The sequence below is a fragment of the Danio rerio genome, chromosome 11 (genome assembly GCF_052040795.2).
Source record: "Danio rerio strain M-AB ecotype USA chromosome 11, GRCz13ab, whole genome shotgun sequence".
Taxonomy (NCBI): Eukaryota; Metazoa; Chordata; class Actinopteri; order Cypriniformes; family Danionidae; genus Danio; species Danio rerio.
This window is the reverse complement of record NC_141031.1, coordinates 7,402,080-7,414,327: the sequence shown is the minus strand read 5'-3', so window position 1 is coordinate 7,414,327 and position 12,248 is coordinate 7,402,080. Positions and strand designations below refer to the sequence as shown.

General features: G+C 42.3%; 1 protein-coding gene and 1 long non-coding RNA gene across 5 annotated transcripts in view; one reads left to right on the top strand and one right to left on the bottom strand.

Moving 5' to 3' along the window:
- Window positions 1-12,180, top strand: part of apc2 (APC regulator of WNT signaling pathway 2) — a 49,340-nt gene extending 37,160 nt beyond the window's left edge. For 3 of the 4 annotated variants that reach the window (XM_087273128.1, XM_087273129.1, XM_087273130.1), the window contains 7 exons: window positions 1,490-1,871; window positions 1,991-2,089; window positions 2,828-2,967; window positions 3,138-3,215; window positions 3,316-3,432; window positions 3,520-3,734; window positions 3,827-12,180. In XM_087273128.1, coding sequence (XP_087129254.1) covers window positions 1,490-1,871; window positions 1,991-2,089; window positions 2,828-2,967; window positions 3,138-3,215; window positions 3,316-3,432; window positions 3,520-3,734; window positions 3,827-9,359 — 6,564 coding nt within the window. In that variant the 3' untranslated portion in view covers window positions 9,360-12,180. The remainder of the gene's footprint in view (window positions 1-1,489; window positions 1,872-1,990; window positions 2,090-2,827; window positions 2,968-3,137; window positions 3,216-3,315; window positions 3,433-3,519; window positions 3,735-3,826) is intronic. The other variant, XM_087273131.1, reaches the window with a different exon arrangement.
- The window catches only part of LOC147841652 (uncharacterized), a 36,681-nt gene that overhangs the window by 1,043 nt on the left and 23,390 nt on the right, over window positions 1-12,248 (bottom strand). The gene's annotated exons all lie outside the window — the stretch shown is intronic.

Genomic DNA, 12,248 nt, shown 5'->3' with positions numbered 1-12,248 from the left:
CATTTTTGAGAGTGGTGGAGGCATTCTGTGCAATGTGTCCAGCCTTATTGGCGCAGTGGGTAGCACGTTCGCCTCACAGCAAGAATGTCGCTGGGTCTTGGTTCGATCCTCGGCTCAGTTGGCGTTCCTGTGTGGAGTTTGCATGTTCTCCCTGCGTTCGCGTGAGTTTCTTCGGGTGCTCCGGTTTCCCCCACAGTCCAAAGACATGTGGTGCAGGTGAATTGGGTAGGCTAAATTGTCTGTAGTGTAAGAGTGTGTGTGTGTGTGTGTATGTTTCCCAGAGACAGGTTGTGGCTGGAAGGGCATCCGCTGCATTAAAAACTTGCTGGATAAGTTGGTGGTTCATTCCGCTGTGGCGACCCCAAATTAATAAAGAGACTAAGCCGACAAGAAAATGAATGAATGAATGAATGTTTATTCACATAAAAAACAGAGCTTTCGGTTAAAATATCAGTGAGTTGGTGCAATAGCCCAGTGGTTAGCGCACTGACATATGGTGTGGAAGCACTCTGGCTGTCTCAAGTTCGAATCCCAGCTTGTAGACTTTTCCTGATCCTACCCCTTTCTTTCTCTCGTTTAGATTCCTGTCAACTACCGTCCTGTCAAATAAAGGCAAAAATAAGTCTTAAAAATAATAATAATAATAAAAGTCAGAGATATGGGCGAGGCAGTGGCGCAGTAGGTAGTGCTGTCGCCTCACAGCAAGAAGGTCGCTGGGTTACTAGTTCGAAACTCAGCTCAGTTGGCGTTTCTGTGTGGAGTTTCCCTGCCTTCGCGTGGGTTTCTTCCGGGTGCTCCGGTTTCCCCCACAGTCCAAAGACATGTGCTACAGGTGAATTGGGTAGGCTAAATTGTCAGTAGTGTATGAGTGTGTGTGTGAATGTGTGTGTGGATGTTTCCCAGAGATGGGCTGAAAGGGCATCCGCTGCGTAAAAACTTGCTGGATAAGTTGGCGGTTCATTCCGCTTTGGCGACCCCGGATTAATAAAGGGACTAAGCTGACAAGAAAATGAATGAATGAATGAAAGTCAGAGATGTTAACGCCAATAGCCTAGTGGTTAGAGTGCTGATACATAACACTGAGGTGTTCACAGCAACCCGAGTTCGATTCCCAGCTTGTGGTCCTTAGCCGATCCTTCCCCTCTCTCTGCTCCCCACACTCTCTTGTCTGTAAACTCCACCATCCTGTCCATTAAAGGTAAAAACCCTGAAAAAATATACATATATCAGTGATAGGACTTAAATTTCTATTGTTCTCCTAATGCAAGGGGGCCTAACATTTGTTTAGAGGGAAGTACCTTACCTAAGAAGTCACCCTACATAGTATATATACATTTTAACATAATTTCCAAAAGTAGCTGTACAAATATGTTAGTGTCTATGACAATCTTTTACATGTGGAATTCATATAGTTGTAATCAGAAACCATAGTAATAATAAACTGTAGATATTATATGTCAGCTGTAGTTACACTATATTTGGGTTGCAGGTGGAGATGGTGTTTTGGCTACTTTCCATGCTGGCCTCCAGAGATCGGGAGGAAATGTCCCGTACCCTTCTGGCAATGTCAAGCTCACAGGAAAGCTGCATTGCTATGCGCAAGTCTGGCTGTGTCCCGCTGCTTGTACAAATACTACACGAGGGGGGCACCGGGGAGGCAGCTGGGACAGGATGCTACAGTCGAGAAGCCCGTTCCAGAGCCAGTGCTGCACTGCACAACATCGTGTATTCACAGCCAGATGAGGGTCAAGCACGACGTGAGATGAGAGTTCTCCATGTGCTGGAGCAGATTCGCTCCCACTGCGAAAATGGATGGGACTGGATTGAGAACCATTTAAGTACCCCTTCACCCGGTGGTAGCAAAACCACAGGTAAGCTCTGGTGAAGTCCATGTGTTACATGAGCAGTCACTTGTTCTTTGCAAAAAGTTTTATAAGAAATAAAAAAGGTTATACCTAATAATAAAATGGATTCACTTTGAAATCAACAGAAATCCCTGAGCCAGTGGATCCCCAGATATGCCAGGCCTTGTGTGCAATAATGAAGTTATCTTTCGAGGAAGAGTATCGCAGGGCAATGAATGAACTAGGTAAGTCATTGCCCTGTTTATAATATATCCAAGAGTATGACTTAGTTGTAAATAAGTACACTACCTGACAAAAGTCTTGTCGTTGATCCCAGTTGTAAGAGCAACAAATAATAACTTGACTTCTAGTTGATTATTTGGAAAAGTAGCAAGTGATGAATCATCTGTTGAACTGCATCCCACTCATCACAAATATTGCACAAGACCTATTTGAACCAGATTTGACCCAAGATTCTTAAATAAATCAGTCAAGTTTGGTGAAGGAAAATTCATTCTTTGGGGGTTACATTCAGTATGGCGGCATGCAAGAGATCTGCAGAGTGGATGGCAACATCGACAGCCTGAGGTACCAAGACATTAGTGCCTCCCTTTACATTACAAACCACAGGAGAGGGCAAATTGTTCAGCAGGATAGCGCTCCTTCTCATACTTCAGCCTCCACATCAAAATTCCTGAAAGCAAAGAAGGTCAAGGTGCTCTAGGGTTGGCCAGCCCAATCACCCAACATAAACATTATTGAGAATGTCCGGGGTAAGATAAAGGAGGAGGCATTGAAGATGAATCCGAAGAATCTTGATGAACTCTGGGAATTCTGCAAAGGGCCCCTTTTCATTTCAATTGATCAACTAGAAGTCAAATTATTATGTATTGTTTCTAAAACTTGGATAGGCGGCAAGACTTGGGTAGTGTACATTTGCTGTGAAGAAAGAACACACTAAAAGTGTTAATTCCACATTTTAGGGGGCCTCCAAGCTATAGCGGAGCTAATGCAGCTGGACCAAGAACTGTATGGCATGCACAATGAGCCAATCAATATGGCTCTCCGGCGTTACGCAGGAATGGCGGTCACTAATCTTACATATGGAGATGTTGTAAATAAGGTACTTTTTTCAAATGATTGCATACATGTATAAAAGACAAATATTAAAACAAATTATAAATGTAATTATGGTTAAAAGTGAATTAATTTAGCAGTTAACGACACATGCAGCTTTTTTCAAAACTTGTCTTTTTGTGATGTTGACAAATATACCTTTATTTACTTTCTCAGGCTACACTTTGCTCAAAGAAAAATTGTCTTCAAGCCATTGTTGCACAGCTAGCATCAGATAGCGAGGAATTACAGCAGGTATTTAAGCTACTTTTTAATAGTTTTAATAGTATTTTTTGATTCAACCATTTCTAAGTATTTGACTCACAACATTTCTGTGATCTGTCATTATTTTTAGGTTGTGTCAAGTATACTAAGAAACCTGTCATGGCGTGCTGATATCAATAGTAAGAGGGCTTTGAGGGATGTCGGCAGTGTATCAGGCCTTATGACTTGTGCATTGCAGGCTACAAAGGTACAATCAATTTCTTTATGATTTCAGTCGTTAAAAGTGGTGTTTCATTACCACTCAGTATGAAACTTTTCATGGTCTTCTCCGCAGGAATCCACATTAAAGAGTGTGTTAAGTGCACTGTGGAATTTGTCAGCGCACAGCACTGAGAATAAGGTGGCAATTTGCTCTGTTGATGGTGCTCTTGGCTTTTTGGTTAGCACTTTGACTTACCGATGCCAAACCAACTCACTGGCCATTATTGAGAGCGGTGGAGGCATTCTGCGCAATGTGTCCAGCCTTATCGCCACCCGAGATGATTACAGGTATCCTGTTTATTCACGTTTACAAAATAAACAGAGCTCTTGGTTAAAATATAAGTAATATTACTTACATTTCTTCTGTTTTCCTAATGCAGGCAAATCCTCAGGGATCATAACTGCCTTCAGACTCTGCTACAGCATTTGCGATCTCACAGTTTGACTATTGTGAGTAATGCGTGTGGAACCCTCTGGAACCTGTCTGCACGAAGTCCAAAAGACCAGGAGTTGCTGTGGGATCTGGGAGCTGTAAGCATGCTACGCAATCTCATCAACTCAAAGCACAAAATGATAGCCATGGGAAGTGCTGCAGCTCTGCGAAACCTCCTCACAAATCGTCCACTCAAATATAAAGATGCAGCTGTTATATCCCCGGGATCATGCATGCCGTCCCTCTATATGAGGAAGCAGAAAGCATTAGAGGCTGAGTTGGATGCAAAGCATCTAGCAGAAACATTTGACACACTTGAGAAGCAAAGTTTCAAGCATGCGAATATAAACAAGCCATTGAGGCATATTGAGAGCCTAGCAAAGGACTATGCTTCAGACTCTGGCTGTTTTGATGATGATGAAGCACCTAATGTATCCACCAGCCTGGACACTGGGACATTTTCCATGCTCTCCATGTTCTTGAACAATTCTAACTTCCTTAATACGCAGCTTCGTAAGCGCGAGGGGGAGCCCGAACAAGACATTGAAACCTTTCAAACAGACATTAAAAGATCACAACCTCCTGACGACGAAGTGACTGTGGCAGCTGAAAAATTGGCCAAGAAGATCACCAACACAGTGGCTAAAATTGACAAACTGGTAGATGACATTACCATGCATACATCATCAGAGGACAGCTTCAGTCTCAGTTCAGAAGATCATTTTTTGGATTGGAATTACGGGCCAGATGAGCTTCATGAAGCGAGAGCCATTTCATGCTCCCCATGTCCTCTCTCAGATAGCAGCACTTTTTCTCCTAAAGAGCGTCTCAGCAGAGCACATGCCTTTATGCGTCTTAAAACAACAAACTCGAGCTTATCCAATGACAGCCTTAACAGTGGTAGCATCAGTGATGGCTATTGTGGCAGTCAAGACCAGACTCATCCCTCTGCCAGACCAACAGAACAACGACGTCCAAATAAGCTTGACCTTAAGGTAGCTCATGAGGAACCACTGACTAGTGGTGTACATATTTCAAGAGTCATGTGTCAAAATGAAATACCTGAAAGAGATTTTGAGGCAAACAAAGATGCTATTTTGCCTGATTCAGGATCCACAGATACAGAGAAAAGCCAAGAGCCATTTATATCAACCCCTGCAACTGTTTCAACAAAGGTTTCTTCAGAAACTAGCATACCAACTGTCAAGTTGTCTCCCTCCTATCAGCATGTTCCACTGATCCAGAGTGTTGCCAAGTTTGGTGTTGCAAAGACTGCAATTAATGTTCAGGCAGCTCAAGCAATGCGCAGGCAAGCTTGGGTTCCAGCAGTTATGACTGGTGGAAGCATTAGCAAGTTTTCCCCAATATGCTCTGCAAGAAGTCCCACAATAGGACAGCTGGAAACTCCTCAGAAGTATTCTGTAGAGAACACTCCAATATGCTTCTCTCGTTGCAGTTCTCTGTCCTCTTTGTCTTCTGGGGATGGAGCTCTTGATGGACAAAGTCAAACTGAAAATGAGCTAGAAAGTGACTCCTCATTGGAAATCATAGAGGTAGAAGACGTGAATGTTGAGAGAAAAGATGAAGAGGATGAGAACGAGACACTTGATGACTTGAGTGACAGTCAGTTATTAGTAACTGATCAGAAAATCAGTAGCTCTGATCCAATTGAGATCTCTGGTACAATCAAAAATGAGAAGAGGTTCCTTAGAGGAGTGTCCCCAGTAATACTTGAGGACAGGACGCCATCCAGTTCTTCGGACAACTACATTCACGAAACACCTCTTGTAATGAGTCGCTGTAGTTCAGTGAGCTCACTTGGCAGCTTTGAATCTCCTTCAATTGCCAGCTCTATTCAGAGTGATCCATGTAGTGAAATGATAAGTGGAACTGTAAGCCCCAGTGACCTACCAGACAGCCCGGGACAAACAATGCCTCCTAGTCGCAGTAAAACTCCATGCTGTCCAGAGTCAGGTGGAGCAGATGCTCAGAATCTTAGTGGTGTAGGAAGCCAATGGGAGAGTAGTTTGCGCAAGTTCATGGAAATTGCAGACTTTAAAGAAAGGTTTAACCTACCTCAGGATTTGGACACAATGATCTATTTCACTGTGGAAAAGCCAATTGAGAATTTCTCGTGTGCCTCAAGTCTGAGTGCCCTTCCACTGCATGAACACTATGTTCAGAAAGATGTGGAGCTCAAACTTACCCCTTTGCTAAACCAACAAGACAATGATCCAGAGGAGTCTGAAAAAGAAGAGGATATGGAAGACCAATATAGTGAAGGCAACTCAGATGATGACATTGAAATTCTCAAAGAGTGCATTAATTCCGCCATGCCTTCCAGGTTTAAGAAGGTAAGGTCCACTGTGATACCCAGTCTCTCAAACCAAGTAATCAACATGCAGGCTCGAAAATCTGTGCCAGTATATATGGTGCTGCAGAACAAAAACAATCAAATGTGTACTGGACAAAAGCTTGGAATGTCTTCGAAAGAAATCTATCATGATGATTCCTCTTACACAGACTCTGCAGAAGGTACACCCATCAATTTCTCAAGCACCACTTCCTTGAGTGATGAAACTCTTCAATATCCAGCCAGAACTAAAGGCATGAAAGACTGGCGAAGAAACAAAGAGACACAAGAGCTTGTTGATATCGAGGCAAAGAGAATTGAAGACCTACGCATGTTCTCTCGCTTCCACAAACCAACTAAAATAGCATGTCAGTCTCACCTAGTCACGAATCAACTGAACAAAACGATCAGAAGAATGGTTCCCACTCAGAGATTACTAATACAAAGTAAAGAGATGGCAGCAAAAATGACCCAGCAACGAATTCAAAGCCAGTCTCCAGTTAGACAAATTCAAAAGCAAGGACAGAATCTGTCAAGAAGCATGCCACAGTTGGATTTTCCCATGAGAAAACAAAGCACTGAGGTGTACCAAAATCAGAAAACCTGCTATCTAAGTCATGTGCAGGAAAACACTCTATCCCTAAAGTCGAGGCGTCATCCATCATCTACAGAAGGCATTTGTCATAAAATGGAAAGGCATGATGGACAGATGAATAGGACTGGACGGAAACAACAATATGATTCAAGCAATATAATACGTAATGCTAACATACAAGATCAAGTCAACAGTTATCAGTCCCGCCAAAATGGTTTTCACAGAATCAAACAAAATCTAATTTTAGAAGAAGCACCTCCATGCTACTCTTTGAGTTCCTCTCTTAGTTCTTTAAGTGATGCTGAATTTGAGGAACATGAAAATCCTCAACATACGTGGATAAAGAATAGACATAACATAATGTCCAACCTTCAGTGCCATCCAAAGTCACAGAAAGACCTCAACCAGTTTGAAGAGAACAGCTCGCCTAGTTCAGTCAGCATGGATTCAGAAGATGATCTTTTGATAAAATGCATAACATCTGCTATGCCACAACACAAGAAAAGGCAAGCTGCCCGAAAAAGAAAAGCTGAGAAAAAGCACAAACAAAAAGCTACTCTTCTTGATAATGACCTAGATAGTGATGAAATGGCATCAGACAAGGACTCTGATCTCAATAGTGTTGAATGGAGAGCAATACAAGAAGGAGCGAATACAATCATAACCAAGTTACAAGCTTCAAAGTCCCAGGAACCCTCATCAGAGTCTGAGTCGGTTTTGTCATTTATGTCTGGCTCAAGCTTTACTCCTAAAGAGAAGAAAGTATACAAAGATGACAAAAAGGCTAATAAACCGCTTGATTTTGCCCCTCGTAAACCTGTACCAAACTTCCCTGTGGTCTTCAGGGGTAGAACAGTGATATACACACCCAAAAAGGAGACAACACTCTCTCAGAGACCACCACCTAAAAAGGTGTCACCGAAAGCAGATGCCCCTAAAAATCCAAATCTAGCTCAACATAGGTCAAGAAGCCTTCACAGACTGGGCCAACCCATGGAGTCCACTCAATTGTCTTTGCCCAAAAGAAGCTCAACGCCACCTGCCAGGATACCGAAGAGCTCATCATCAGGATCATCACAAAGCTCAACACCATCCAGGCAACCTCAGAAAAAAGTAACCTCCCAGCCTCCCATAAAAGGAACAGAGAAGGTGGCATCAGCACCATCCAGCCCGCCAGACAGAAGAGGAAGAAATTCAAACATTGATCAAAACTCTAAATCCCCTATAGACAGGAAAACACAGAAATCTCCTGTCAGAATACCATTCATGCAGAATCCATCAAGGCAAACCAGAAACATTTCACCTTTAGTAACCAACCAGCCCACTAGCATCAGCAGACAAAATACGCAGATGTCAGGTAAAAGAATTCTACCAGCAAATCGAATAGATTTGGTTCGCATGACATCGGCTCATTCAAGTAGTGGTGAATCAGATCAAAATGGCTTTCTCAGACAACTAACCTTTATTAAAGAAACATCAAAAGTCTCAAGATACGATGCATCTTCTCGTTCTGTCCCAGCATCGCAGCATGCCTCACCTCGACGATCAGGTCCAGGAGCTCCAGCAGTTTTCTTATGCTCGTCTCGCTGTCAGGAGCTTAAAGAAGCTGTTCAAGGTCCAAAGAGAATGCCTGTAACTCATGGACAAAGACAAGTTCAGGAACAGGGTGTTCTCAGACAAGGTATGGCTTTATCAAGAGCCACATCCATTGATAGGGACGTCACAGTAAATCGCCCAGCTAGACGAACAAGCTCGGAAAGTCCTTGCAGGGCCTCAAAGAGAAATACCCCCTGCCCAAAGCCAAGAGAAAAGAGGGATGATACGTTCAAAAGATACTCTTCGTCACCAAGCATAAATGTCTTAAGTCGTGTCACCAGCCGGTCCTCTCTTCGCTCTTCATCCTCTGATTCAAGCGGACGAGCTAAAAGTGAAAGAAACGTAAATCAGAGGCAGCAGAGAGCTGGACTGCGTAACGCTGACAAAGTGACCTGGAGAAGGATCCGTGATGAGGATGTTCCTCAGATATTAAAGAGCACCCTTCCACCCACTGCATTGCCTCTGTTACCTTCACCTGAGGGCACCAAACAGATGCCACCACCACTACCAGGAAAACTGCCTACAATTACACTGGCATCACGGAAAACAAGTGATGCAACTGTTCAAACCGAGGACTACTCCGCCAACAAGACCAACTCGAGCACTTCTCCCACAATTGATAAAGGGCTTAGCATTACAGAGGAGACCGCAAAGATTGCCCTGCCCAAGAAAATAGTGGTATTTGGGAATACTCTGCAAGATGGAGATTCTGATGGATCTCTTAAAAACTACAGCACAGCATCGACTGCTACCTTTCAGTCGACGGAAAGTACCCACAGCAGTGGTGTCGGCCATTTCCGACAGAGTTCCCCTAGTAAAGCTGTCAGAGTTACTCCTTTCAACTACATCCCTAGCCCAATGGTCGGTTGCTCTCCACAGACACAGGGTCAAGCAACAACAATGTTTGAAAAGACAGTGGATAAACATGAAGTTTAAAGCAGAAACTGTGATCTGTAAACAGTTCCGGCCCTGGACAATGTACTATGCTGATACCTGATGCTCTAAAAGACTCTCTACTCAATTCTCTTTACCTCTAATATGTAATGCTAATGCATCAGAGGGTTTTGCCTATTTTAGAAAAGTAAAGTGTGGATGTGAACAATTAGCCATGTACAATAGAATCTCACTGGATTCACAAGATGAACCTAACCATACTACAAGTGAGGCTATATAACGTTTTATTTATTTTTTGTTTGTTTGTTTGTTTGTTTTTATATATATCTATTTTTGTACAGTGATATTAATTATTGCTTGTGCTACTTGGACGATTAATCAACCATTGAGACTGTCTCGGATTGTGCTATCCACTGAAATTATGGCCCACCTTCAGACCATTATGCAAACCATTCTCCAAAAACAGCGACATGCTTTAAAAGACCATGTGCCATCTGCAAACCGGAAGACTGTTGTATGAGAACCATGTATGCACATGCCTTTATTGCCACCCTGACAGGTTAAACAAGCCTATTGCCTTCACTTATTACTACTCCAGGTACATATAGCTACAATAAGTAAAATGTGCACAAACATGTCAACGTAATCGTCATGGATATGTAGTGATACTGTTGTAAATACTGATTTAAATCTAGTTTAATGCTTCCCAGAAGGCGTTATTCTGCCTATATTCAAAAATAGCATGCTAAATACACACTTAGCCACTGTAAACACCTTGATGTTTGTTTTTTCAATGAAAACGACATACTATGAGTTTAACTACGAATCTCTACCAACACATTTGCATTTTTTTCGAATATAAATTGTGTAACTGTCGAGTGTACTTGCAAATTATGTAATATATATGTAATACTGTACATATTCCTGCATACTGAATGCTTTCATAATGTCATTTTGTGTAGAGGCACATTACGCTTCAGTATTTAAACGCAAGCTAATGAGTAGCAACTCTCGGGATTGAGATAAATATGTGTTGTTCACAGTATAGGTTGAGCTGAATTCTAACAGGATTGCTGTATAATGTTCAAAATGGCTTCCATTCAACCAAAGCCAATTGCCAAAACTGCAGCTACACAAACAAATATTGTAGTCATATGATCAGCGTAGGTTTGATTATGGCCAATTAGCCAGCACAAGTGTTTGTCTTATTTGGTGAGGTGCAGTATTTACATGGTCTTGGTTATAACTGTAATATAGCAGCTTCACTCAACTTATCTCTTTTAGTCAGAAATCATGCATTCTCTCGGAATTGTTAGGTTGCTGATGCCACATCTGCCCTTGGAAGTTTTGAGAATGATAAAGTGAGCTATATTTCAGATGCGCTGTAAGTCATGATGCCATCTGGTGTGCCCATATTAAATTAAAGCGATGTTTAGCCACCCCAAAAATCTCCACAAACCAGCCTTCACTCACCAAAACCTATTTGAGATACACAAAAGAAGATATTTTAAGGAACGCTAGTAGCTAGCGCCCACCGACTTTCGTTTTTCGTACTTTGGAAGTCGATGATTGCCAGGATTCTTTAAAAATATCTTTTGTTTTCAACCAAAAGGTTTAAATTCACATGAATGTGAGTTGGGTCATTTTGATATTTGGGTGAACTATCTCTTTAATGTGTGACTATATTAGTAAGTACTAAAATTGAGCAGTGTCAAAGATGTAATGTGTAATGACCCCTAACAGTGGTGGTCAGGATTAGGCAATCTGACTTAACATGTAAATCATTCGGCTTGACGCTTCATCCACATCTGGTGGGAACGCAGCATTAGGTCATTTTGGTATTTGGGTAAACTATCCCTTTAAAGTCTGGCTATATTAGAAAGTACTCAATTTGACCAGTGTTAAAGCTGTAATGTGTAATGACCGCTAACAGTGGTGGTCAGGACTAAGCAATATAATGAGACACTAAACCAATATTGACAATTGGGGAAAATTGCAACCCAGGCTCATTCTGAAAACGTAGTCCAGCGGACGCTTCTGGAGACAGCGAATAATGTAGCTGGAGGTACGTATGGCTGCATTGAATTTTTTAAGCGAACGATATGGGGCGGTATGATGGCGTTCCTTTTGGCGCTTACCTACGTGTGGAGGGCTTTCCCGCCGCAACCAGTTTGTCCAGTTAGCTTGTCGTGTACATCAGCAGACTTGAGATGCAGATAGGAGTTGACCATGACAATGATGACCAGGTTCGAGTACAGGGAAGAGTGGTTCCAGAAATCAGGTAAGACAAAAACAGAATCCAAAAAATAAAGTAAATAACAGGGTGAGAATGTGGTAAAATCCGAAAACGTGGTAAAAAAACGTGACTTTTTTTTCTGATCGGATTTGTAAATCGTCGTTGGGTTAAGGGAATTAAGCTGCCGGGTGGGTCAATCGGTAAAATTGGTTGGGTTTAGGGAAGGGGTAGGGTGGGTCGGTTGATTGGCAGGTTGCCCAGTCAATCATTTAGTCGGTCGACAGCGGCCTCTGGTGGGTTTACGCGAGAACAGCGCGGGCGCGAATGGCATTCACCAGAGACATTTAAAATGCGAAAAAGCACACACAGTAGCCTCTCGAAAATTCGCAAAAACAAAAACTGAAAAAGTACGTACCTCCTGAGACGTATTCCGCTGTCTCCAGAAGGCTGGGACTACGTTTTCAGAATGAGCCTGGGTTTGAAAATTGAATGTGTACTTGAGAGGTCATGTTAAAGCATGAATTCTTCATGGGTTCAGAATGTTAAGAGAATGTTGTGTAGACTACCAGTTTAAACAGTTGTGGCCAGGGGTTAGAAGTCTTCAATTAAACATTCTCATAAAATCTGTGTCTGTATTTTGATTTTCCAAGTGTCATTTGTTGAATGATAAATCAGAAGATGAGTGGCCGGATTTC